Here is a 27,891-nt window from a genome sequence, read left to right on the forward strand (position 1 = left end):
TCCCAATATCCAGCGGTACCTGAGAGTAGACATCATTGATCATGATTGAGAACAATAGAGGACTAATCACATTCCCCTGTGGTGTACCAGTATTCACCTGATAGTGACTTTCCCACCCTCACCTGGATAGACCTTCCAAACAGGAAGCCCTTAATCCAGTTGTACGTTCTTCCTCCTACCCCCATAATATCAAGCTTAATTAACAATCCCTCCTTCCACATCATATCATACGCCTTCTCCACATGAAAAAAGACAGCTACAACAGTCTTCTTGTTCACCTGAGCCTTCCTGACCTCTGCTTCTAAACAGAGCACTGGGTCCATAGTTCCCCTTCCCTTCCTGAACCCACTCTGATGTGGCCATACTCGCCACCTGCTCTCCAGGAAGTAAGTTAGACTCTCCGTAATCATACGTTCCATAATCTTACATACATGTGATGTTAAAGCTATTGGTCGATAGCTTTTTAGCCTCGTTGGGTCCTTCCCTGGCTTCCGGATTGGTACTACTACTGTCTCCTAACTGCCTGGTAGTTTCCCCTCCTCCCACACTCTGTTGTACAACACCAACACCTTATCCAGGGCCTCATCACTAAGATGGGCCAACACAACATAGCACACCTCATCTTTCCCAGGTGAAGTTAACCCAGCCTTACCTATTGCCCTTTTTTTTACCTCTGCCGTGGTAAATGGTGCATTCAACGCATCATCTACATCCTCCCACCTATCCAGCACTCCAGGATGCTCCTCTCTCATTCTCTCTCACCCTTTCTACTCCTCCCTTACCTCCCACTCACAGATTCCTGCCATCACACTAGATACCAGAGTGAGGTCCAAGGCAGACTCTTTCCCTGTGGCTACATCAATCCTGGTCCCTCTGCCATCATTCAGGCACACCAGGTCTGTCATTTCTATCAGATTGTCCATCACTTCCCCCCTCCCCAAGAGCGTGTTATAGGCATTAACATCTCCACACCACATTACCTTACTTCTATCCTGGCCCTCCACCCTCTCCAGCAAAAATCTCCACACCACATTACCTTACTTCTATCCTGGCCCTCCACCCTCTCCAGCAAAAATGTCCACACCACATTACCTTACTTCTATCCTGGCCCTCCACCCTCTCCAGCAAAAATCTCCACACCACATTACCTTACTTCTATCCTGGCCCTCCAACCCTCTTTTCTAGATCCAATATCTGACACAGATTATTTTACTGAACCTTAATTTAACTAGGCAAGTCAGTTAAGAACAAATTCTTATTGACAATGACGCCACCCCGGCCAAATCCTAACCCAGACAATGCTGGGCCAATTGTGCGCCGCCCTATGGGACTCCCAATCAGGGCCGATTGTGATACAGCTTGGAATCGAACCAGGGTCTGTAGTGACGCCTCTAGCACTGAGATGCAGTGCCTTAGACCGCAACGGCACTCGGGATTATAGTAGTTCACTACCACTAGCACCCCTCCTCTCAACCAGCCATCTTTGCTGAAGAAAGTCTCCAGCCTTGGAGCGTCAAAATAGTGTCAAATTCGCCATGGGAACCACTCGACATGATTGGTCATCGCCCAGCGGTCGCCGCTGGTGATTTGCATAAAGTTGGGAAAAGTTTTGATTTTTCACCGCCTCCCACACCACCTCCGCACCGCCCAAAGGTCCCCCACCCTCTCCGCTTCTCACCTCTTTCCTTCCATTGAAATGTATGTGAAGCGGTGTTACTCCCACCGTTATTTGTACCAATATGTTCCATACTTGCTTCACTTTCATCTCCATCACCATCATCATCATCTCCTACCATCTCTGACCTAGTCACAGCACAGCCGAACCGCCGTCACACGGAGTAAAGTTTGATTCTTTGTTTATCAACGATTGATCTCTAGCCACAGCTTCAAACGCAACTTTCTCGTGGTAGAGGAACCACAAATGCGCTCCTTGAGTGACAAGGAGCGGGGCTAAGTATGTGTGGAAAGCGGCATGGAGATGGAGAGAGATTACTCAAGTAGCTAAGTAAACTATAAAAATGGACGTTACACACGGTGTATCACATTTAACAAACCAAACATTCAAATACCGTTATAAGGTAAAGTAAAAACCCAAACCGGTCCGTGCAACAACACCGGTATATCGTAAAATACGGATGAATTCATTCACATGGCAGAATACAATTTAACTCTGAATTGCATGATAAAATAAATAATACTACAAAACAAACATACATTCAAGATACATTTAAGGAACTATTGTTGTGGATGTTGTTATGAGTTGCTGTTCAATAATTGAGTAATGTAGGGGATGGATGATCTTTGAGCTTGTTCAGTTCTTGCTCTGACAGGTCTGAGTTCTTCTGAGTGTTTTTCTTCCAGAGGTTGTGATGATGGGTTGTGGTAGGAAGTTCCTGTTGTCAGACTGGAGGCAGAGTGCTGGGCTCTTCTCTCAATCAATGGACAGAGGTTGGGGGTTGAGTGTGCTGATGTGTAGCTGCTGTATCATGGTCCATGGATATTCCAGAATGCTCACTTCTGTATCCACTCCAATTGTCCAGTCATGGTTGAGGTGAGATAGTGTCATTCGGGGGCGCTGTCTTCTAGTACAGGCCCGAAGTTGGTGGTGTAGATGGTGACGAGGACGGTGTTTGGGAATGGAATCCACAATCCTGGCAGTGCATTGGCCATGGGCATGTTCTTTCCACTGAGCCACAGAGAACCACAAAGAGTTTCTGGTTAGCATTTTCCACCTGCCGGTCCACTTCAGGTCATCCTGGATAGCAGCAGTTTAACATCAGATGTTGCTTGCAGAGTGTGTCCATTTGGGTACAGGGGTCCCAAAGGGGTCAGGTTGTTTGTAGAACAAACGATGCAGGACTATGCACTTGTTTGGGTTGAGCTGCATGGAACGCTCATCCACCTAGGAGCACATCTTTTCGAGACTGTGTTGAAGTCTGGAGAGCCGCCCCACCCTAATACACCTGTAACGTTCATGTCATCACTGTATTTCCACCTGAACTTCTGAAGTGTCGATCAGGGACAGGAAGACAAGGGGTCCAAGAAGTGTGACTTGAGCCACTCTAATCAAATCAAATGTTATTTGTCACATGTGCTGAATAGGTGTAGACAGGTGTAGACTTTACAGAGAAATGCTTATTTACAAGCCCTTACACAACAATGCAGTTTTAAGAAAAATAAGTATGATGTAAAAAATAGATAAGTAAAAGATAGAAATAATTAAAGAGCAGCAGTAAAATAACAGTAGTGAGGCTATATACAGGGGGTACCGGTACAGAGTCAAGGTGAGGGGGCACAGGTTAGTCGAGGTAATTGAGGTAATATGGACATGTAGGTTGAAGAGTTATAGTTACTATGGATAGATAATAACCAGAGAAGCATCAGTGTCAAGGGGGAGGGGGGGGGACAATACAAATAGTCTGGGTAGCCATTTTATTAGCTGTTCAGAAGTCTTATGGCTTCGGGGTAATAGCTGTCATGCACTCTTCACGATTGTCTTGGTGTGTTTCGACCATGATAGTTTGTTGGTGATGTGGACACCAAGTAACTTGAAGCTCTCAACCTGCTCCACTGCAGCCCCGTCGATGAGAATGGGGGAGTGCTCAGTCCTCCTTTTCCTGTAGTCCACAATCATCTCCTTTGTCTTGATCACGTTGAGGGAGAGGTTGTTATCCTGGCACCACACGGTCAGGTCTCTGACCTCCTCCCTATAGGCTGTCTTATCGTTGTCTGTGATCAGGCCTACCATTGTTGTGTCGTCGGCAAACTTGATGATGGTGTTGGAGTCGTGCCTGGCCATGCAGTCATGGGATGAACAGGGAGTACAGGAGGGGACTGAGCACACACCCCTGAGGGGCCCCTGTGTTGAGGATCAGTGTGGCTGATGTGTTGTTACCTACCCTTAGCACCTTGGGGCAGCCTGTCATGAGATTTGAGGGCACTATGGTGTTGAACGCTGAGCTGTAGTCAATGAATAACATTCTCACGTAGGTGTTCCAGAAATAATATTGTACTTCACAGGCTACTGTGGAATTATATTGGTCATAATGACATTAACTTTTTTTTCAATAGACTGCCACCGTGAGTAATGGAACCTCTGCTGTTTATGGTTTTCATTTCTCATCCAGAACTTGGTCAGTCAATTACCCTCTGCTTCCATTTGGAGATGAAGCTACAGACCCAGGGGATAAGGGACTCTGACTCCTCGCGGAATCAGGTACTTTGTTACCACTGTAAGGTCAACTTTGTTGAAGGCTTTAGCTAAATCTGTTGTTATTGATTCTCTAGCCAGACCTTTGCTGGGGCTGCCAGCAATTGAAGCATTGCAACTCATTGAGAGAGTGAGCGAACTGGAGGTTTTCAAAAATAAATTCCCAAAAGTGTTTTCTGGCCTAGGAAGGCTAGAAGGTAACTACAAAATCCACCTGAAAGAGGATGCTGTCCCCTATGCCCTTATCACCCCCCGCTGTGCCTATATCTTTATTGGCCAAGTAAAGGAAGAGTTGGGGAGGATGGAAGGAATTGGGGCTGTGTCTAAAATAGAGTCCCACTGACTGGTGTGCAGGTATGGGAGTGGTCCCAAAAGCCAATGGGGACATAAGGGTCTGTGTGGACATGACTAACTTGAATGAGGCACACTGCAGAGAGAGGCACATCTTACCATCAGTGGAGCAGTCACTGGCTCAGATGGATGGCTCACAAGTCTTCACAAAGCTGGATGCCCGCTCAGGTTTCTGGCAGATACCGCTGTCATCAGAGAGCAGGGCCCTCACAACGTTTATAACACCGTTTGGCCGTTACTGTTTTCATGTTTTGCCATTTGGAATCGCTTCCGGCCCGGAGCATTTCCAAAGACGCATATGTCCCAGCTGTTGGATGGGCTGAGTGGCGTCATAGTCCACGCGGACGATGTGCTCGTGTGCGGAAGGGACAGAGCAGAACATGATGTAAGGCTCACAGCAGTTCTGACCCGACTCCAGGAGACTGGCCTGACACTGACACAGTGAAAAATGCACTTTTGCACAGTCAGAGGTCTTGTTCTTGGGACACAAAACAGGGCAGCTGGAATAGAGCCGGACACGGAGAAGATCAGCGCCATCACAGACATGCCCAGACCCCAGAATGTGGCTGAAGTCAGGACCTTCTTAGGCATGGCCACATATGCGGGAAGTTCCTCCCACAGTTTTCAGATACAGCCAAACCCCTGAGACTTACTAGCCAAAGAGAATGACTGGTCACGGGGTCACATGCAACAGGTGGCGTTTGATCGATTTCCCTGTTTGTGGGTGTTTAAAGGATCTACATTTATAAGTGCCATTGCATTGAGCACAGACATTACACTTGTAGTTTCCATCCAGTAGGGGAGCAAATAGACGTTATTCAGGAATATCTTGGGGTGGTAAATCAGAGTGTACCAAGGGAAGGTCCGAAAACACATTACCGAGACTATCATCGGATTTTAGAATGTGTCAATGTTTGTGAACAATTCCCTTCATTTGTTCAGAGCACTTTGAATAGCAGGTAGTTAGAACACAAGAATGCGTCTTTTTGCAAGACTGACCTTGAAAAAGACCATGTCTCGGTTTGTTTTGAATGTTCTCAATGGCAATATTAATCTGATCATTCTTGCAGCCCCTCTCCTTGAACTTTCTTTGCGTCTCAGACATATTTCTGTCGAAATCTGATTGTTTTTTGCATATTCTTTTGATTCAACAGAATTGGCTGTAGGGCAAACTATTTTTCAAGGGAAGTGGGTGACAACTATCAGCCCTCAACAAATTGTTACGATCAGTAGGCTTCCTGTTACGATCAGTGTATAGAACATTATCTTCACACAAGATCAGAAGATCAAGAAAACTAATTTGACATGTATCAGATTGCATAGTAAATCGCAGATGCTCAGAACAGGAGTTAAGAAAAGCATGGAACGCCTGGAGCTGTTTTGCATCACCCCTCCATAGAACAAAAATATCATCAATATACCGTTTCCACATAATGATGTTAGGCAAGAAAACATTTGAGAGGATTGAAAATAGACTGTTTCTCCATGTAACCCACATACAAATTAGCATAGTTAGGAGCCATGGGCGATCCCATAGCCGTACCTTTCGTCTGAATAAAGAAATAATTTAGAAACATTAAATAGTTATGCGTGAGTCCTATTTCAGCCAATGTTATAATGCATGCACTGGAAGGTAGTTCATTAGGGTCACGTTGCAGAAGAAAAATGTTCCATAGCTTCAATACCGCCCTCGTGTGGAATATTAGTGTATAACGACTCACCATCAAAAGTAACTAACAAAGTATTCTCTGGGAGAGGATCAAGAGATTCAATAATAGAGACCATACTGCTGGTGTCCTTTAGGAGGGGGGCTGTTCTGAGACCATACTGCTGGTGTCCTTTAGGAGGGGAGCTGTTCTGAGACCATACTGCTGGTGTCCTTTACAAAGGAGGGGAGCTGTTCTGAGATCATACTGCTGGTGTCCTTTACAAAGGAGGGGAGCTGTTCTGAGACCATACTGCTGGTGTCCTTTACAAAGGAGGGGAGCTGTTCTGAGATCATACTGCTGGTGTCCTTTACAAAGGAGGGGAGCTGTTCTGAGACCATACTGCTGGTGTCCTTTAGGAGGGGAGCTGTTCTGAGACCATACTGCTGGTGTCCTTTACAAAGGAGGGGAGCTGTTCTGAGACCATACTGCTGGTGTCCTTTACAAAGGAGGGGAGCTGTTCTGAGACCATACTGCTGGTGTCCTTTACAAAGGAGGGGAGCTGTTCTGAGACCATACTGCTGGTGTCCTTTACAAAGGAGGGGAGCTGTTCTGAGACCATACTGCTGGTGTCCTTTACAAAGGAGGGAGCTGTTCTGAGACCATACTGCTTGTTTCCTTTATAAAGGAGGGGAGCTGTTCTGAGACCATACTGCTGGTGTCCTTTAGGAGGAGAGCTGTTCTGAGACCATACTGCTGGTGTCCTTTAGGAGGGGAGCTGTTCTGAGATCATACTGCTGGTGTCCTTTAGGAGGGGAGCTGTTCTGAGACCATACTGCTGGTGTCCTTTAGGAGGGGAGCTGTTCTGAGACCATACTGCTGAGATCATCTGGCCATGCGATCCCTTCTTGATGCTTCTTTGAAAGTCTCTCTTTCAAAACTAGATTTGTGCGTTCTACCTGCCCACTCGATCAAGGATGGTAAGGGCGGTGTAGTTGCCAGTCTATGTTCAGAAGACGAGCTACTTCCTGACACACTTTAGTCAGGATCCCCATCTGGGAATGATTTCTCGAATTAGAATTTTAACTCTGTGTTGTGCGGTTCCTTTTTTAGTAGGGTTCAACGCACCGTGAGAAACGATCAACAACGAAATCATTCAGTAGAGCCCCTGGTCCATTCTTCACAGGAGCTCCCAGTGATATCATGAATCCTCTGTTTTTCCATATTTTTCCACAATCCTGGTTAACACAGAAAGTAAAATCAATCAAAATAAGGTTATTTTTGGTCAAGGTTAGCTAGGTTGTGTTAGACACTGATCTAATATGACTTACAGTTGAAGTCACTTAGGTTAGATCACAGATAGTGCAGATAATAAGACTTCTTCTGTGACTTTTTGAAAATGAAAAACCGGCTTACTGTTTTCCACATCAGCTGAGGGGCTGAAACAATAGACCGGTCAGGATCGTGTTGGCCATTTTTTCTTTCATAAAGAAAACAGGCAGAAATAAAATGCTTATTAAAAACATCAAATTTCAGTTCAGTCACTGATCCCGATGTAATTTGCTTCGGCAGGGAAGTCAAGGAGTTTCCTGGTTTAAGTGAGTTAACAGTTTTCCAGAATATAGAGGGATCACCAGCAGACTGTCATAGCATCAAGAAAATACCTAGATTTGACCATTTTAAATACCATTTTTCTCTCAATTGCCTGAAAAGCAGCCAATCAGCTGTTTAACCACTTTTCCTCGCCAAGGCCCATGCTTGATTCTTTTGCAGAAAAATTATTTTCAAATCACAGGAGAACCAAGGATTAGTTCAATTATCATAGAAAGTTGTTTGGGGCTAGTTGTAGGGCTGTTTCGTTGCAAATTGTTTAGATGGCAGGGGTCCACTTGCTTCCTGACAAAGTTGTTTGTTCCTTTGGGGCCAGCGGCAGAAATCTCAGACTCTTCCAATACCCGGTATATGTTTCTCAGTTCCAAAGCATCACCTTGCCTTGGTGTTTTCCTGCCAAGGTGATTTGGTTTCCGTACAGTAATCCATGGCTCCTGAGGTGGAGCCGAGGGAGTGGAGCAGACCGGGTGCTTGAGCACAGCTCCCGGTAATGGCCAAGGCTCGTCCAGCGGGACCAAAGCATGTCTCACAGCTGCAGGCTCCTCCGAGGCCGCGGTGACAAGCCATGGTCAAATCAAATCAAATCAAATTTTATTTGTCACATACACATGGTTAGCAGATGTTAATGAGAGTGTAGCGAAATGCTTGTGCTTCTAGTTCCGACAATGCAGTAATAACGAACAAGTAATCTAACTAACAATTCAAAAAAACTACTGTCTTATACACCGTGTAAGGGGATAAAGAATATGTACATAAGGATATATGAATGAGTGATGGTACAGAGCAGCATAGGCAAGATACAGTAGATGATATCGAGTACAGTATATACATATGAGATGAGTATGTAAACCAAGTGGCATAGTTAAAGTGGCTAGTGATACATGTATTACATAAGGATGCAGTCGATGATATAGAGTACAGTATCTATGTATGCATATGAGATGAATAATGTAGGGTAAGTAACATTATATAAGGTAGCATTGTTTAAAGTGGCTAGTGATATATTTACATCATTTCCCATCAATTCCCATTATTAAAGTGGCTGGAGTAGAGTCAGTGTCATTGACAGTGTGTTGGCAGTAGCCACTCAATGTTAGTGGTGGCTGTTTAACAGTCTGATGGCCTTGAGATAGAAGCTGTTTTTCAGTCTCTCGGTCCCAGCTTTGATGCACCTGTACTGACCTCGCCTTCTGGATGACAGCGGGGTGAACAGGCAGTGGCTCGGGTGGTTGATGTCCTTGATGATCTTTATGGCCTTCCTGTAGCATCGGGTGGTGTAGGTGTCCTGGAGGGCAGGTAGTTTGCCCCCGGTGATGCGTTGTGCAGACCTCACTACCCTCTGGAGAGCCTTACGGTTGAGGGCGGTGCAGTTGCCATACCAGGCGGTGATACAGCCCGCCAGGATGCTCTCGATTGTGCATCTGTAGAAGTTTGTGAGTGCTTTTGGTGACAAGCCGAATTTCTTCAGCCTCCTGAGGTTGAAGAGGCGCCGCTGCGCCTTCCTCACGATGCTGTCTGTGTGAGTGGACCAATTCAGTTTGTCTGTGATGTGTATGCCGAGGAACTTAAAACTTGCTACCCTCTCCACTACTGTTCCATCGATGTGGATGGGGGGGTGTTCCCTCTGCTGTTTCCTGAAGTCCACAATCATCTCCTTAGTTTTGTTGACGTTGAGTGTGAGGTTATTTTCCTGACACCACACTCCGAGGGCCCTCACCTCCTCCCTGTAGGCCGTCTCGTCGTTGTTGGTAATCAAGCCTACCACTGTTGTGTCGTCCGCAAACTTGATGATTGAGTTGGAGGCGTGAGTGGCCACGCAGTCGTGGGTGAACAGGGAGTACAGGAGAGGGCTCAGAACGCACCCTTGTGGGGCCCCAGTGTTGAGGATCAGCGGGGAGGAGATGTTGTTGCCTACCCTCACCACCTGGGGGCGGCCCGTCAGGAAGTCCAGTACCCAGTTGCACAGGGCAGGGTCGAGACCCAGGGTCTCGAGCTTGATGACGAGCTTGGAGGGTACTATGGTGTTGAATGCCGAGCTGTAGTCGATGAACAGCATTCTCACAGATGGGTTAGGGCAGTGTGCAGTGTGGTTGAGATTGCATCGTCTGTGGACCTATTTGGGCGGTAAGCAAATTGGAGTGGGTCTAGGGTGTCAGGTAGGGTGGAGGTGATATGGTCCTTGACTAGTCTCTCAAAGCACTTCATGATGACGGATGTGAGTGCTACGGGGCGGTAGTTGTTTAGCTCAGTTACCAAGTGGCTTCGTTCTCCACATTTTTGGCAGACTCAAGCAAAGAGTCAATCAGCTGTTCATCTTCTTTAATCTGATGAAAAATAGACACTCTACCCTCCAATTCAGCAATGTTCTGGGTCATTTGTTGGCAATTGACACATCCAGGGGTGAGTTTGGTCATTATTCTGAGTCGTTAGCTAGCAACGCTAACTAGCTTTAGTGTGGGGGTAGGCCCAAATCGAGCTCATACGCCAGCCCGCGTAGTCCAATACAATTCTCTTTGCAGATAGTCTAACTCCACTCACAACTTGTATAGTCTGTTTGTAATCACAAAAGTAACCATGTAGGAAGCTTCTGCGAGTCAAATACAATTTTCAATGGTGTGACAGACAGAGTAACCTCTGTAGATCTGTGGGGCATACTTAATGACTAGCTCAGAATATGAGCCAAAAGGTATTAATATACAGAGCAGTCTTTTCGGTAGCCCAGGTAACTTATTTATGAATTCCATCATTGGATGTTTCAACAGACACAAAACCCTCTAATGAAAGGTAAATAGTCTGGGTCAATATGAACTTTCACATGACCCTGGGCATGAGACAATGTGTCAGGAATGAACTGATGTGGAACAGGCGCAGCCAACGCCGTAGGCTTAGATTTAACTTAAACACACATACTGAATTTACCCCTAGCCCGGAGAACTGGACAGTAGTTTTTCCAATGACCTGAACCTTGACAGTAGTGACACTATTGACCTAAGTCGGCTTTACCACAGGAGTCCGGCTCTACCCTATTTGAAAAGAACTCTGCCCGTGAACCAAAGTAACTCGGTGAGGGAAGCCCAAATCTCTCCGAACGCCCCCACTCATTCCGAGTATGGGGCTCTGCAAAGACACTTTTGTAAGTCAAAACATACTGGTCCGCCAAAACCGCAGCTTGATCGACAGTCTTTACTTTTCATTTGTTAATGTACGTGGCTATACGATCAGGGATTGTGTCCTTAAATTGCTCTAACATAATCAGATCAGAGGCCTTGGAAATTCGTAACTGCAGAGGCGGAACCTCAGCGATTTAAACAAGATCATTCTCACGCAAACTCAACATGAGTCTGTTTATCATCCTTTTTAAAGTTCTAAAATCATTGGCGCTAAGCCTCAGGAAACAATTCATAAATCTGTAACAGCCGTTTTAACCTTATCATAGCTGCCACTGTCGTGTACACTAAGAGCTGAATATGCTTCCTGCGCTTTATCAGTCAACACACACTGCAACATTAAAGTGCAGTCAGAATCAGGCCAACTCCTAGCGTCACCAACACGCTCAAACAATGAAAAGAAAGTCTCAGGGTCCTTTTCATTCAATTTAGGCAACAACCGTAAGTTCCCAACAATATCAAATGTGTCTAGGGCACAACCAAAAGAGGAGTGACCCCTAGGTACGTCTGGGTTACCTTCCCAGAGCAAACTCTCCTGAGAGCTTGTCTTCCCTAACCAGCTCTAGCCACTCTTGTTGCTGTTTGATTTTTAGCAAGCTCCAAATTCTGTTTAAATGCCAATTATTTTTCATATTTTACACAGTCATGCTCTAGCTGTAACAGAAGCAGTTCTTTCTGCTGTTCAAAAAGACGACTACTAGGACTAACAGATGGAGCGGCCATTGTAACGTTACAGGGAGACGGCGAGTCCTCAGCAGAGGCTGCCCCAGTGGTAACTTCAAGAATACAACTCCATCAAATTGGCTTTCAATATCAACCTAATATAATTTTAGACATGTATCACTAATTTCAACCTTGTAGTGTTCAGCAATCTTCAACAGCTGTTCTTTAGTACATAATTCAAACAGTCCCTCTGATGGAAAGCGAATGAACTCGTCTACATAAGACACCATAGTCACAAGAAAATACAAAAAAATAAATCTCACTCTTCCCCTCTGCTGAGCACCCCAGACCACAACCAGAGAAATGACAATCACACTGGGCACCACAAGAGATGAGATATATATGGAGCTTCCCCAAAACCTACAGTAACTCAACTCTAGTCTTTGTGCTGATTTGCGGTGGGTAATTACACACTGTAGCCCGCTGGCAAGGAAATAAACCACCCAGCATGCTGGCAGATTCCCCCAAGCCACGGATGTGCCCATGAGACAACTGCTCAGTCCACAGACACAAAAACCATGCCCAACGTATTCCAAAGTGAAACACGTCGCTAAGCCTAACAGAGGGAAAAAAAGGCTATAGCTCCAGGTAGCTAGTGTCACTACCCTACCCAAATCGCCACTGAAGTACACAGCTGACAGTACTCACCTCATCGGACCGATGTCCCAACAGCGAGTAGAGTAAGAGTCTCCAGCCTGGGCAGGGGCCTGGAAACTAACCAATGTACTTTCTCCAACACAATGAACTATCCACCGCAGTGGCAAGTTGACCAAACAAAAGGCACCCAGCACCAAACATTACAACTCAAACAAGCTTTAACAAAAGATTCAAACAAAGTACCTAGAGTTTAACATTAACTCCACGTTCTCCCAAACACCACACATACTAGTAAGACACTAGTATTAGTCCTTCATAATGTAACAAAGTGCTGTACACCCACCAAAACATCTAGTAACCAACCTTATCTCAGGCGAGCCCCCACTTGTCACAAACCGGCTCAAAGTGCATAACTAAAGAGGAGACAATGTGGAGATGAGGAATAACAAAATATATTTATATAACTACACTAAATATAATTACCAATTTTGTGTGTGTGTGTGTGTGTGTGTGTGTGTGTGTGTGTGTGTGTGTGTGTGTGTGTGTGTGTGTGTGTGTGTGTGTGTGTGTGTGTGTGTGTGTGTGTGTGTGTGTGTGTGTGTGTGTGTGTGTGTGTGTGTGTGTGATAATGAGGGGTGTTGAAAGGTGCCACCGCAAACAACCAAAAATGCCACAACCAAAATGTGTGTCTGCATGGAGAGAGCCTCCTCAATGAATGGGGAAGAGGTGCATTTATCCTGGGACACCCGAGCCCAGGTGTGTCCCATTTTGCTGACGACCATCCCGGCTCTGCCCACCAACATCCTATTAAGGAAAACGAGAGCAAAGAGAGAGAATTTGGCAGAGTGGGAGGGTCATCACATCTGTTTGCAACAATAGTACTTAACATGATTTAAGAATGACTACCTCATCTCTATACCCCACTTTTTAGATCAAACTATACTAAATATAATCAAGTCACCAAATACTTGATTAAAACACACTATTTTGCAAAGAAGGTCTACATTAGCCTCAACAGCACTCTGTAGGGTAGCACCATGGTGTAACCGGAGGACAGCTAGCTTCCGTCCTCCTCTGGGTACATTAACTTCAATACAAAACCTAGGAGGCTCATGGTTCTCACCCCCTTCCATAGACTTACATAGTAATTATGACAACTATCAGAGCTCTTGCAGCATGAACTGACATGTTGTCCACCCAATCAAAGGATCAGAGAATGAATCTAGTACTGAATGCATGAGCTACAGCTAGCTAGAACTGCAGTGTATAAAATGTGGTGAGTAGTTGACTTCAAAGAGAGAGAAAGACAATAGTTGAACAGTTTCTTCCAAAATGGAGAAGCAAGAGAACTAGAGAGAAGCTGGAAAACGGATGATTTTGAATGGAATATCTACATAGGCGTACAGAGGCCCATTATCAGCAACCATCACTCCTGCGTTCCAATGGCACGTTGTGTTAGCTGATCCAAGTTTATCATTTTAAATGGCTTATTTATCATTAGAAAACCCTTTTGCAATTATGTTAGCACAGCTGAAAACTGCAGTGCTAATTAAAGAAGCAATACAACTGGCCTTCTTTAGACTATTTGAGTATCTGGAGCATCAGCATTTGTGGGTTCGATTACAGGCTCAAAATGGCCAGAAACAAATACCTTTCTTCTGAAACTCATCAGTCTATTCTTGTTTCGAGAAATGAAGGCTATTCCATGCGATAAATTGCCAAGAAACTGAAGATTTCTTTGAACGCTGTGTACTACTCCCTTCACAGAACAGAGCAAACTGGCTCTAACCAGAATAGAAAGAGGAGTGGGAGGCCCCGGTCCACAACTGAGCAAGAGGACAACTACATTATTGTCTAGTTTGAGAAACAGGCGCCTCACAAGTCCTCAACTGGCAGATTAATGAAATAGTACCTGCAAAACACCAGTCTCAACATCAACAGTGAAGAGGTGACTCCGGGAGTTCCTCTGTCCAGTGTCTGTGTTCTTTTGCCCATCTTAATCTTTTATTTTTATTGGCCAGTCATTGATATGGCTTTTTCTTTACAACTCTAACACCTCTACCAAGGTTCCGTTCACGTGGTCCTCTGCCACTGACTGGTCGTTCCGGGACCTCAACCACTGCTCCTGTCTTGGTTCATCCTGACCTTCCCGTCAGTTTGTGGTGAAGGCCGATGCTTTAGATGTCGGAGTGGCCATTTCTGCCTACCCTGACCCTGAGCCTGCCTGCCGTCCTGTACCTTTGCCCCACCGATCTGGATTACTGACCCCTGCCTGCCTTGACCTCTCTTTTGCCTGCTCCTGCTGGATTAATAAACTGTCGTTAATTCGACGCTGTCTGCATCTGTGTCTGAAACACAATACTTGTTTCTATGATAATTTTTACTGACATCCAACAGTACATTCCAAATAAATAGGAAGTGATCATTGAGTCGAGCAGGATGTTCAATGATGTAAGATCAGTTCTCAGAGTTACAATGAAATGTAATAAGGAAGGAAGCAAAGTAACACATTGTTGGGTAAAATACTTTATTCCAAGGCTCCAGTACAAACATTGCATTAGTTGGGTGTTACAGACTAAGGAATAATGTTGCATGTTGGGTAAAATACTTTATTCCAAGGCTCCAGTACAAACATTACATTAGTTAGGTGTTACAGACTAAGGAATAATGTTGCATGTTGTGTAAAAACATGACGATGGAAATCATTTCACCTTAAGGGAATGGAGGCAGAACTTTAATTGTTTTGAATCTTCTCTCTGAAGCAAGAGCCCAAAGAAAGGTTTGCGTAGAATTTTTTCCGTATCGAGGTATCAAACAAGTGGTGTTGCACAGGGTCGAGTAGAGACGGCTTTTAGGAGGTACCAGAAACAACATGGCACTCCCCATGGTGGGGGAGGAGGGTGTAGGGAGGGTTAGGAGAGGGATGCTGATGAGTGTCCATGCTTAATAAGCATGGTTGGCCACGAACAGTGAATCTCCAGCAGCGGCGCTAGCTCCGGAAGAAACATACTTGCCTTGGCAGGCCAGGCTGTTGGCCTGTGGAAGGAAAGATGCACAACATCAACTTGTTTTCAGCTGATATTTTCGAAGTGTGGAATATACTGTACATTGTGACTTCCTATACATCCATACTATAAACATTCCACAGGGCACACACTGGTTGAATCAACGTTGTTTCCACGTCATTTCAATGAAATTACGTTGAATCAATGTGAAATAGATGTTGATTTGCCGTCTGTGCCCAGTGGGATGTGGCCTCTATAGAGCTATAAATAATCACATATAAAATATAAGCAAAATATATGAAAAAAATATATTTGGTTGTTCGTACCAGAGCTCTCTTGATGAACTCCTCCTGGGCAGCCTTGCCGTTCCCGGGCTTGCCACCCCATGCCTTAAGGGCGGATGCCTGGAGGGCACGGCCATAGGAGAAAGTAATGGCCCATGGCCTGTGCAGGGGGCACTGGTTCATGACATTCAGGTTGATGGAGGCTTCCTCCTCAGACTGGCCACCGGACAGGAAGGTGATGCCTGTGGGTGAAGCGGGTAAGGAGAGGGGTTGTTTTATTTTTAAAAACTACTAAAAAAAGATACATCAACAAATTGTTGTGTCTACATTTGTATGTGAAATATTTAATAACATGCTGTATATAATAATGTAACTGAACACTGTATATGAAAGTGCCATAGTCATAGAGGGTGAGTTTTTGTGTTTGGGAAAATGTGTGATAACATTGCGTGTGAGTGGGTGAAGCTGGAAGTTTAGAAATGTATAAGTGTATCGTGCTGTACTGTATATTGGGCAGTATTCAGTGTGTTGTCGGCCGCTCACCGGGGACTGCTGGGGGCACGGTACGGCGCAGGGCGGTAATGGTGGCCATGGCGATGTCCTGGTGGGTGTACTTGTGTGAGCAGGAATGTCCGGCAGTGACCATGTTGGGCTTCAGGAGGGTACCCTCCAGGTAGACGTGGTGGTCGGACAGAGCCTTGTACATTGCGGCCAGGACCTTCTCAGTCACGTACTGGGTGCGCTTCAGGTCATGGTCACCGTCGGGGAGGATCTCGGGCTCAACAATGGGGACAATGCCGTGCTAGCAGAGGGCAGAGTTAATGACTACTAAAAGACACTTTTAGCCAACAGAGCATGTTATTGGTCATGACAGTTAACAGTCAGAACAGGGAGACTTTAGTGGTGGCTCTTCTATCTTTCCTCTCTATCCCTCTACAGATATATATTCAATAAAAACAAACAGAGAAACTGTGTTTTAAGATTGTGATTTTCCAATGTGTGATTTGTAATATATGTGTGTTGTTTTACTAGGATTATGGGACCTACAACAATGAGCTAAACCGATGTCCCTGAACTATGGTTGTGAAGAGATCAGAAATTACTGTTATTTACTTGTCTGATATTTAACTGACATACAGTATCAGTCGAAAGTTTGGACACACCTACTCATTCAAGGGTTTTTCTTTACTTTTACTATTTTCTACATTGTAGAATAATAGTGAAGACATCAAAACTATGAAATAACACATAGTAGTAGTAGTAACCAAAAAAAAGTGTTGAACAAATCAAAAAAGTGTTAAACAAAATATATTTTCATTTTTAGATTCTTCAAAGTAGCCAGCCTTTGCCTTGATGACAGCTTTGGACACTTGGCATTCTCTTGAAGGAGTTCCCACATATGCTGAACACTTTTTGGCTGCTTTTCCTTCACTCTGCAGTCCAACTCATCCCAAACCATCTCAATTGGGTTGAGGTCGAGTGAAGGCCAGGTCATCTGATGCAGCACTCCATCACTCTCCTTCTTGGTCAAATAGCCCTTACACAGCCTGGAGGTGTGTTCGGTCATTGTCCTGTTATTGTCCTGTTGAAAAACGAATTATAGTCCCACTAAACGCAAACCAGATGGAATGGCGTATCGCTGCAGAAAGCGTGCCTTGAATTCTAAATAAATCACTGACAGTGTCACCAGTAAAGCACCCCCTCACCATCACACCTCCTCCTCCATGCTTTCGCGGTTGGAACTACGCATGCGGAGATCATCCGTTCCCCTACTCTGCGTCTCACAAAGACACAGCGGTTAGAACCAAAAGTTTCTAATTTGGACTCATCAGACCAAAGGACAGATTTCCACCGGTCTAATGTCCATTGCTTGTGTTTCTTGGCCCAAGCAAGTCTCTTCTTATTATTGGTGTCCTTTAGTAGTGGTTTCTTTGCAGCAATCCGACAATGAATGCTTGATTCACGCAGTCTCCTCTGAACAGTTGAGGTGTGTCTGTTATATGAACTCTGTGAAGCATTTTCTGAGGCTGGTAACGCTAATGAACGTATCCTCTGCAGCAGAGGTAACTCTGGGTCTTCCTTTCCTGTGGCTGTCCTCATGACAGCCAGTGTCATCATAGCGCTTGATGGTTTTTGCGACTGCACTTGATGAAACTTTCAAAGTTCTTGAAACGATCCTTTTTAACTGACCTTCCTGTCTTAAAGTAATGATGGACTGTCATTTCTCTTTGCCTATTTGAGCTGTTCTTGCCATAATAAGGACTTTGTATTTCAACAAATAGGGCTATCTTATGTATACCATCCCTATCTTGTCACAACAAACTGATTGGCTCAAATGCATTAAGAAAATACATTTCCCAAATTCACTTTTAACAAGGCACACCTGTTAATTGAAATGCATTCCAGGTGACTACCTCATGAAGCTGGTTGAGAGAATGCCAAGTGTGTGCAAAGCTGTCATCAAGACAAAGGGTAGCTACTTTGAAGAATCTCAAATATATAATATATTTGGATTTGTTTAACACTTTTTTGGTTGCTATATGATTCCATATGTGTTATTTCACAGTTTTGATGTCTTCGCTATTATTCTATAATGTAGAAAATAGTACAAATAAAGAAAAACCCTGGAATGAGTAGGTGTGTCCAAACATTTGACTCTATTCATTTATCTTAATATCTCACTGATAGCACTACCCACTGAGCCACCAAGTAAGGCCAGGCACATACCAGAAGATCTGCTGTACCTTACTCATGACAAAACATACTGTAGAGTTCATATCTTTAAAATAACGAAAAAGAGTTGCTTGGTTCTGGTACTAACTTCATACACTTTTAATAACACTTAGGTATTTATAATATTTGTAATAATTTATGAAGCATTTATAAGCATTTAATACATTTATAATGGCTTATTTCATGAAAGTTAATATAGTGCAACCCACATGTATACAGAGAGTCAATGATTCGAAGGTAACTTATGGCCCATAGGGGAATTGAATACCCAAACTTGCAATTGTTGACACTGTGCTTTTTAACTACTTAAGCTAATGATTTAACAAGACCACTGAGGGCTCGAGAGAGGATATTTTCTATGTGATTCTTACCATCTGGCATATGCTGGCATAACGGGCCAGGACATTGCAATTCTCCATGATAGCAAGGCGAGAGGGGGTGGTGGAGGTGATTTTCAGCACACAACGCCACTTGGCGAAGTCGCAACCGTCCTTCTTGTACTGGGCGCAACGCTCATACAGGCCATCCAAACCTGAAGGAGAAAAGGATGGAGGCAGGGACAGAAAAAAGAGATGAGTATGGGAGGGTATTTTGTAAAGGTTTTGTATTGTATGTGTGTATTGTATCTAGGTTGGAATACTATTCAGGCATTTTGTGACTTAATAAACAAATGGGATTGATTGTATGTCGCATTGATTGCGTGTATGTTGTTGTTGTACTGTATGTATTTAGATGAATTGTGAATCCCACAGATGTTCTATTCTTCCTCTTTACCCTGGGTGGTGGTCTCTCCGTTGGTTCCGGCGAGGGGGACGACACCTTTGTCAACCTTGATGCCTACAACCCAGCCTCTGGACTTGACGTGCTGAGGGAAGGTCTTGCCGGCATCGGTTTTCTGGTACAGGGTCTCGTGGAAGAAGATGACACCACCAATGCAAGGACCGGCGCGCTCGTCAGCGGTGAAGAGCAGCTGACGGTACAGTCTCCTGTTCTCCTCTGTGTTCTCAGTGTTGATGCTCTGGAAGCGCTTGGCAACGCTGCCTGTTGGGTGGAAAGTGAGAGAGGGAGTGAGGATTAGATTCGCAGAATGAAATAGAGCAAACATTATCTTATATACATTTTTCAACACGGAAGTCAACACATTGCACATAGAAACACATTTCTGTTGGGTATAAAAACCGATAAAAAAATATATTTGATAAAGTATTGAATTTTGCCTTTACTACTGTAGCCCATAGAAACACAATGCACAATACATTCATAAATGGCAAAAAAGACTCCCAAAAGAAATGATAAGGAATAAGGTTTTGAAGTGTCTGTCCTATATCTAGGAGATTTAAGGTAGTATTATTGTTTATTGGAAGCATATTTAACCCCATCTTTTTGTTGGCTCCATTCTTCCATTCATTTGTATGGGCTACCTTCAGATGAGTCCCGTGACACTTGTGAGAGCCGTAGAGCAACACAGACAACACCATCATGTGCGTCATTAGACTCAATAGACTCTTAAGGAATGACAGATTTTAACTTGGAAGCCACTTGCTCAGCACTCCATGGGTGTGACCGTGTCGTCAGCGTACATCTGGATCTCCACTCCCTGGCACACAAAAGGAAGGTCATTGATGTATTGACTGAATAACAGAGGCCCAAGGATGGACCCCTGGGGCAGTCCCATGGGGCACCTCCTTAATGTTGATAGGACATTTTTCCGGAGTCGGCTAGATAGGACTCCATCCAGTCAAGAGTACTTTCCTGGTTTAACCTCTCGCAGAGTTTGGAGAGAAGGACTTTATGGTTGACGTGTCAAATGCCTTCCGTAGTTCGAGGAAGACCGCCCCTACCAGGCTTCCTGTATCCAGCTTGGCCTTGATCATCTCTAGGAGATAGAAATATGCTGTCTCTGTTGAGTGGTTCACCTTAAACCCAAGCTGGATGGGTGAAGGGAGAGTCCTTGTGTTCAGGTGTGCTGTGAGCTGTTCCAGTACAACTTTTTCAGCAACCTTAGAGATGACCGGGAGTATACTGATAGGCCTGTAGTTGCTCACTTCCTGCTGGTCTCCAGATTTATGTACAGAGGTCACGATGGCAGTCTTCCATGCTTTCGGGATTTAATTTTCTTGCATTGAAAAGTTTAATGTCTGGGTAAATCTGGGTAAATGGGGTGGCTTGGTTGTCTCTGTCATTTAAAAAAAATACGGTATCAAGACCATACACATCCTTTGCTTTAGACTTTGAAAGTGAGAAGAGGACTTTCTTGACCTTTTCCTCTTTGGTGGACTCCAAATAAGAAATGGTCCAATAAGACCTCTCCTGTCTCAGCCTCCAGTATTTCTGCTGCAGTAGTTTGTGTCGGGGGGCTAGGGTCAGTCTGTTATATCTGGAGTATTTCTCCTGTCTTATCTGGTGTCCTGTGTGAATTTAAGTATGCTCTTTCTTTCTTTCTCTCTGAGGACCTGAGCCCTAGGACCATGCCTCATGACTATCTGGCATGATGACTCCTTGCTGTCCCCAGTCCACCTGGCCGTGCTTCTACTCCAGTTTCAACTGTTCTGCCTGAGGCTATGGAACCTGTTCACTGGACGTGCTACCTGTCCCAGACCTGCTGTTTTCAACTCTCTAGAGACAGCAGGAGCGGTAGAGATATTCTGAATGATCGGCTATAAAAAGCCAACTGACATTTACTCCTGAGGTGCTGACCTGTTGCACCCTCGACAACCACTGTGATTAACATTATTATTCTAATGGGATGTTTTGGAGAAGTTATAAGGTGAAAAAACAAAGCTATTGGGACAATGTTGCTCTGATTATGAGTATGTCTCTGCATGTGTGACTTTTCATTCTATAGTGTGCCTGTGTGGGCAACCCAGATTTTTGCCACGCTTTTCATACCGGTAGACTCATCAGCGGCGAGGATTCCCTTGCCCTTGGCGACGATCTTGTGAGCAATGTCACTAAGCTCCTTCTTCTGGTCAGGAGTGAGGAAGGGGAATGCGTGAGGCATCTTGACTAAAGGAAGGGAAAAGGAGAACCTGGTTAACATGATGTGTTCTGAGGAGAGAAAGAGGGCTTGAGATACACAAAAGTGCATACAAGTAGCAGATATTTGGTTGCCCCCCCCCCCACCTCGCGGGCATTTGACAATTTTATAACAAATGTCATGCAAGTCTAAACATTTTGCCATGGGGTGGAGAGACATCTTTGCAGTTTTAAAGCCAATTTCCTTTATTTAACTAGGCAAGTCAGTTATGAACAAAATCTTATTTTCAATGAAGGCCTAGGAAGAGCAAGGGTTAACTGCCTTGTTCAAGGGCAGAACAACATATTTTTACATTGTCAGCTTGGGGGATTCGATCTTGCAACATTTCGGTTACTAGTCCAGCGTTCTAACCACTAGGCTACCCTGCCTCCCCAACTAAAGAGTATGTAAGCGGGGTTAGGGTGGTGAGGTTCCCCTTACACTGTAAAGAGCTTTGGGTGTCTAGAAGAGTGCCATGTAAGGCCAGATAATTATTATTATTGAATGTTTTATTATCTTCCATGGCTTTAAGAGCTTTGTACAGAGGTGGAAACTTGTGCAAAATACCAAAAAGGTGGACTGCAAGGCTATGAAAAGTTAAATAAGTAAATGTCTATAGTAAGTGGCTAGGTGCCAAATATAGTAGCAGGGTAAAAGCTTTCATCTTAAATCAGCAAAAAAATCAGATATTCTCCAATTTTTTTTTTTAATTTATGGATATGAATTTATGAATTTGTGGATAAATAAATGACTTGTGGAATTTGAAGAAAAACATCTAAACACAAGATCTGTGTGTCTAAACGCCATTTTTAAACTAATGCTGATATGGGAGTAAACCTACTTTGGGACAAATATCATGATATTTAAGTTTTAATAAGATGTCCCATTAACATTTTGCATTTATAACAGTTGGTTTTATATATCTAATCAATGACAAAACCATTGATGGATCACTAGATAAAAGAAAGGCATGTCTCTCGTCTGCCCCTGCAAGACGGTCGGCATACACCTCATCACACTCCCTCATCTGATAGGTCGAGTAGGCGGGCCATCTGACTCTGTGGCTGTGGTAACTAGTGACGACTGTCCATTTGGATGATTGTCTGTGTGTCTTTTTGAATGTTCCTCTTTATGTCAGTATGTCTGTCTATCTTCCTCTCTTGTAAATATGAAAGCTTAACATGCCCATATTATTTTTCTGTGTCTCTGTCTGTTTGAGAGAGCTATATGACTGTTGTCGTCTGTCTGTAGGTCTGTTTGAGAGTTCTGTGTAGCTGTGGTTGTCTGTCTGTATGTCTGTCCATTTGAAAGTGCTGTGTAACTGTTGTTGTTAAGTTCTGGTATCTGTTGCAGCAGCTGCCCCCACAGCCATGCCAGGCATTTATTTATTTCACCTTTATTTAACCAGGTAGGCCAGTTGAGAACAAGTTTTCATTTACAACTGTGAACTGGCCAAAATAAAGCAAAGCAGTGCGACAAAAACAACAACACAGAGTTACACATAAACAAACATACAGTCAATAACACAAAAGTAAAGAAAAATAGAAAAATCTATGTCCAATGTGTGCAAATGTAGGGAGGCAAGCAATATATAGGCCCTAGAGGTGAAATAAAACCAATTTAGCATTAATACGGGAGTGATAGATGTGCAGATGATGATGTGCAAGTAGAGATACTGGGGTGCAAAAGGGTAAGTAATAATATGGGGATGAGGTAGTCGGGTGTGCTACAGTTGAAGTCGGAAGTTTACATACGCCTTAGCCAAATACATTTAAACTCAGTTTTTCACAATTCCTGACATTTAATCCCAGTAAAAATTCCCTGTCTTAGGTCAGTTAGGGGCACCACTTTATTTTAAGAATGTGAAATGTCAGAATAATAGCAGAGAGAATGATTTATTTCAGCTTTTATTTCTTTCATCACATTCCCAGTGGGTCAGAAGTTTACATACATTCAATTAGTATTTGGTAGCATTGCCTTTAAATTGTTTAACTTGGGTCAAACATTTTGGGTAGCCTTCCACAAGCTTACCCACAATAAGTTGGGTGAATTTTGGCCCACTCCTCCTGACAGAGCTGGTGTAACTGAGTCAGGTTTGTGGGCCTCCTTGCTCGCACACACTTTTTCAGTTCTGCCCACACATTTTCTATAGCATTGAGGTCAGGGCTTTGTGATGGCCACTCCAATACCTTGAATGTGTTGTCCTTAAGCCATTTTGCCACAACTTTAGAAGTATGCTTAGGGTTATTGTCAATTTGGAAGACCCATTTGCGACCGCGCTTTCACTTCCTCGTCTTGAGATGTTGCTTCAATATATCCACATAATTTTCTTTCCTCATGCAGCCATCTATTTTCAGTCAGAGGTCCAGACAACTGCCAGAGGTCCAGACAACAGGCCCTCCGATTTGACACACTGAACTCTATCTGAGAAGTAGTTGGTGAACCAGGCGAGGCAATCATTTGAGAAACCAAGGCTGTCGAGTCTGCCAATAAGAATGCGATGATTGACAGAGTCAAAAGCATTGGCCAGGTCGATGAAGACGCTGCACAGTACTGTCTTTTATCGATGGCGGTTTTGATATCGTTTAGGACCTTGAGCGTGGCTGAGGTGCACACATGACTAGCTCGGAAACCAGATTGCATAGTGGAGAAGGTACGGTGGGATTCGAAATGGTCGGTGATCTGTTTATTAACTTGGCTTTCGAAGACCTTAGAAAGGCAGGGCAGGATGGATATAGGTCTATAACAGTTTGGGTCTAGAGTGTCTTTTGAAGAGGCGGATGACCACGGCAGCTTTCCAATCTTTGGGGATCTCAGACGATACAAAAGAGAGGTTGAATAGGCTGGTAATAGGGGTTGCAACAATTTCGGCGGATAATTTTAGAAAGAGAGTCCAGATTGTCTAGCCCAGCTGATTTGTAGGGATCCAGATTGTGCGTTTCTTTCAGAACATCAGCTGTCTGGATTTGAAGGAGAAGCGGGAGGGGGAGGGCAAGATGCTGCAGGGGGTGCTGAGATGTTAGCCGGGGTTTGGGTAGCCAGGTGGAAAGTGTAGCCAGCCGTGGAAAAATGATTATTGAAATGATCGATTATCATAGATTTATCGGTGGTGACAGTGTTTCCTATCCTCAGTGCAGTGGGCAGCTGGGAGGAGGTGCTCTTATTCTCCATGGACTTTACAGTGTCCCAAAGCTTTTTGGAATTGGTTCTACAGGAAGCAAGTTTCTGTTTGAAAAAGATAGCCTTAGGTTTCCTAACTGCCTGAGTATATTGGTTCCTGACTTCCCTGAAAAGTTGAATATTGCGGGGCATGTGAATGACCTTTTTGATTTTCCAGTCTCTCTTAACCCTGACCTTTCCTTTGGGTGCTCCCTTCCCCTCCACACTACCCCTCCTTTATCCAAACCCCGACTTGTTACAGTACCAATCAATCCAATTAAACCAAATATAAACGTTGAATCATATGTAGGTGTAAAAAGTACTGTGTGTGCAGGCCCCTCCAGATGCTAACTCAGTGTGGTGGTTTCAGAACTAAGACCAATACACTTTGACTTGATTTGACAGAGCTATATAGAGAATTCATTCTGTGCAGTGTTTGTAGTACAGTACAGTTAATAAGTACAGCATAACATTTAACAGCGTGAGCAAAAGCTATAAGTGAGTCAAGTTATCTCCACTTTTTGGTCTAAGGAGGCTAGCGTAAAGCAATGAAGCAATGATACCAAATGCAGCAAAGCAACATTATGATATGCTAACTTGAGTGAGCATTTAAGAGATGAATCTTGTATGAATGTTTTGAGCATAGAGATGTGTCTAATGCATAATCATTTTGTTGGCATTGATGCATCATTGATTGTATAATAACGACAATGCTGCTGAAGATTCTACTCGGGCATTGGCTCTTGCAGTCTCATAGAAGTTCCTCTTTCAATTAAATATCACACTCATACTGCAAATATATATTAAAGTATAAAGTACAATCAACCAGAGCCTCAATAACATTTGATATCCTTTTTTCTTATTAAGATATGATTTGATTCCTTTACCTTGGAGGGTTGTAGGAGAGCCGGGAGAAGAGAGGAGAGAAGATCCAACTAAAGTTTGCGACAACCTCCTGGCCTGCCTGAGCCACTATTTATCCTCCCAGTGTGACCTCTGATATGTCAGCTGCCTGGCTAAAATAAGAACAGCACGCAACCAGAGAAGGGCGATGACTTACAAAAAACGTAGTAACGCAGCTAAGCGTCCCATGTTATCGCGGAAAGGGCAAAGAGTGATTTGATGGGTGACAGGAATGAGATAGTGAGCAGGAGAGAAGGATGGGGAGGAGAACAGATAAGAGTTGGTGCACATAGTAATAGAATAAGATAATAAGATATATGCCATTTAGTAGACACTTTTATCCAAAGCAACATACAGTAGTGCATCCAAACATTTCAATATGGTTCATCCCAGTGGAAATCAAACCCATGATCATTAAGTTGCAAGAGCCATGCGCATTAAATTGCGAGAACCGTGCTCTACCAACTAGCCACACAGGACCATATAGGAGTAAAAAGAGGGGAATACGAAGCAAAATCTATGGAAGAGAGGCGGAAAGAGCTGAGATGCTCTCTAACACTTCGGTAACACTAAGCTGACAGTTAAATTGTGTAATTACTTGTTATAAGTATGTATGCGCCTCTATGTCTTATTATAAAGCTTAATATTATATATCTGTCTATATATCAGACAAATGATTATAAAACATTATTATGACATGTTAAAACTACATCTTAATGCATTATACCTGTTGACTTTGAGTAATGTGTTGCCAAGGTTTATTTTCTGCATCTTTTCAAAAGATGGAAACCACACGTAGGAATGATCCTTCCACAGTTTGAATCGGGATTGATTCTACTTTGGTACTGCCTATTCAATTTAGATTCCTTTTGATGGGTTATGACTTAGAAACTAACACTTTTCAGCATGATATCATTGATAAGCATCAATCTGGTATAATTTTGCAAAAAGATAAGCCTCAAGGAACATGCCGCTTATGCAAATACTTCAATGGGAGGGAGATTAGCCTCACAATATTGACCCCTAGAGACATGATGCCTAAGTTAATACATTGCATTTGTCACCCTGATGTGTTTCACCTGTCTTTGTGCTTGTCTCCACCCCCCTCCAGGTGTCGCCCATCTTCCCCATTATCTCCTGTGTATTTATACCTGTGTCCTCTGTTGGTCCGTTGCCAGTTCATTTTGTTTGTTTGTCAACCAGCATTTTGTGTCCGAGCTCCTGCTTTTTCTAGTCTCTCTTTTCTTGCCCTCCCGCTTTTGACCCTTGCCTGTCCTGACTCTGAGCCCACCTGCCTGACCACTCTGCCTGTCCCTGACCCTGCCTGCCGACCTGTACCTTTGCCCTACCTCTGGTTTACTGACCCCTGCCTGCCTTGACCTGTCTATTGCCTGCCCCTGTTGGAATATTAAACTATTGTTAATTCGACGTTGTCTGCATCTGGGTCTTACCTTCATACCTGAAAGCATTCAATGAGATTGACACATAGATATGCTTCAAGTAGTGTACACATAGGTCTATTGCATTCATCTCCATCGGTTTTCTCTCTCAATTCAATTCGATTCAAAGGGTCTTTATTGACATGGGAAACACATGTTTACATTGCCAAAGCAAGTAAAACAGATAATAAATCAACAGTAAAGACATTTCAAATGTCATAGTATGTCTATCTATATACAGTGTTGTAACAATGTGCAAATAGTTCAACTACAAAAGGGGAAATAAATAAATATGGGTTGTATTTACAATGATGCTTGTTCTTCTCTGATTGCCCTTTTCTTGTGGCAACAGGCCACAAATCTTGCTGCTATGATTGTACAATGTGGTGTTTCACCCAATCGATATGGTAGTTTGTAAAAATTTGATTTGTTTTCTAATTCTTTGTGGGTCTGTGTAATCTGATGGAAATATGTGTCTCTAATTTGGACATACATTTGGCAGGAGGTTAGGAAGTGCAGCTCAGTTTCCACCTTGCTTTGTGGGCAGTGTGCACATAGCCTGTCTCACTTGAGCACCATGTCTGCCTACGGCGGCTTTTCTCAATAGCAAGGCCATGCTCACTGGCCATGCTCAAGGCCATGCTCTGTACATGGTCAAAGCTTTCCATAATTTTGGGTCACAGTGGTCAGAGAGAGAGAGACAACTATGTTTCTCTCTCTCAATTCAATTCAATGGGCTTTATTTGCATGAGAAATATACTGTATGTTAACATTGCCAAAGGAAGTGAAATAAACAATCACAAATTAAGAGTTAACTTTAAACACTCAAAAGTTTCAAATGACAAAGATGTCTGAAATGTTAAATTATTAACTATGTACAAAAACAAACACAAAAACAAGTGTATTGGTCTGTAGCCTATAAATTAAGATAAAATTGCTCACAGACAAATTCAACTATTAGCACATTTCACCAGGGCCCGCTCAGCAAGCTAACGTGTGTGCAAGAGCATATGCTGTCTGTATAAAAAGTTGAAGTACAAATGGAAA

The 27,891-nt window shown here is 43.7% G+C and overlaps 1 protein-coding gene across 1 annotated transcript; it reads right to left on the reverse strand.

Moving 5' to 3' along the window:
* Nucleotides 1-14,811: 14,811 nt before the first annotated feature.
* Nucleotides 14,812-25,528, reverse strand: LOC112224074 (fructose-bisphosphate aldolase A). Its single transcript, XM_024387369.2, has 7 exons — nucleotides 25,390-25,528; nucleotides 21,217-21,333; nucleotides 19,102-19,368; nucleotides 18,699-18,859; nucleotides 16,138-16,396; nucleotides 15,637-15,836; nucleotides 14,812-15,341 (listed from the first exon to the last, which is right to left on the reverse strand). The coding sequence occupies exons 2-7, from the start codon at nucleotides 21,326-21,328 to the stop codon at nucleotides 15,249-15,251; spliced, it is 1,092 nt and encodes a 363-aa protein (XP_024243137.1). The 5' UTR covers nucleotides 21,329-21,333; nucleotides 25,390-25,528; the 3' UTR covers nucleotides 14,812-15,248.
* Nucleotides 25,529-27,891: the final 2,363 nt, after the last annotated feature.

The sequence above is a fragment of the Oncorhynchus tshawytscha genome, linkage group LG25 (genome assembly GCF_018296145.1).
Source record: "Oncorhynchus tshawytscha isolate Ot180627B linkage group LG25, Otsh_v2.0, whole genome shotgun sequence".
Taxonomy (NCBI): domain Eukaryota; kingdom Metazoa; phylum Chordata; class Actinopteri; order Salmoniformes; family Salmonidae; genus Oncorhynchus; species Oncorhynchus tshawytscha.

Bases quoted from the DNA above. Each gene is read 5' to 3' on its own strand.
- LOC112224074 (XM_024387369.2), bottom strand. From the start codon at position 21,328: ATGCCTCACGCATTCCCCTTCCTCACTCCTGACCAGAAGAAGGAGCTT. The intron at 18,860-19,101 runs GTAAAGAGGAAG...TTTCTCCTTCAG, and splicing joins CGGAGAGACCACCACCCAGG to GTTTGGATGGCCTGTATGAG. The intron at 15,342-15,636 runs GTACGAACAACC...TTCCTTCCACAG, and splicing joins AGTTCATCAAGAGAGCTCTG to GCCAACAGCCTGGCCTGCCA.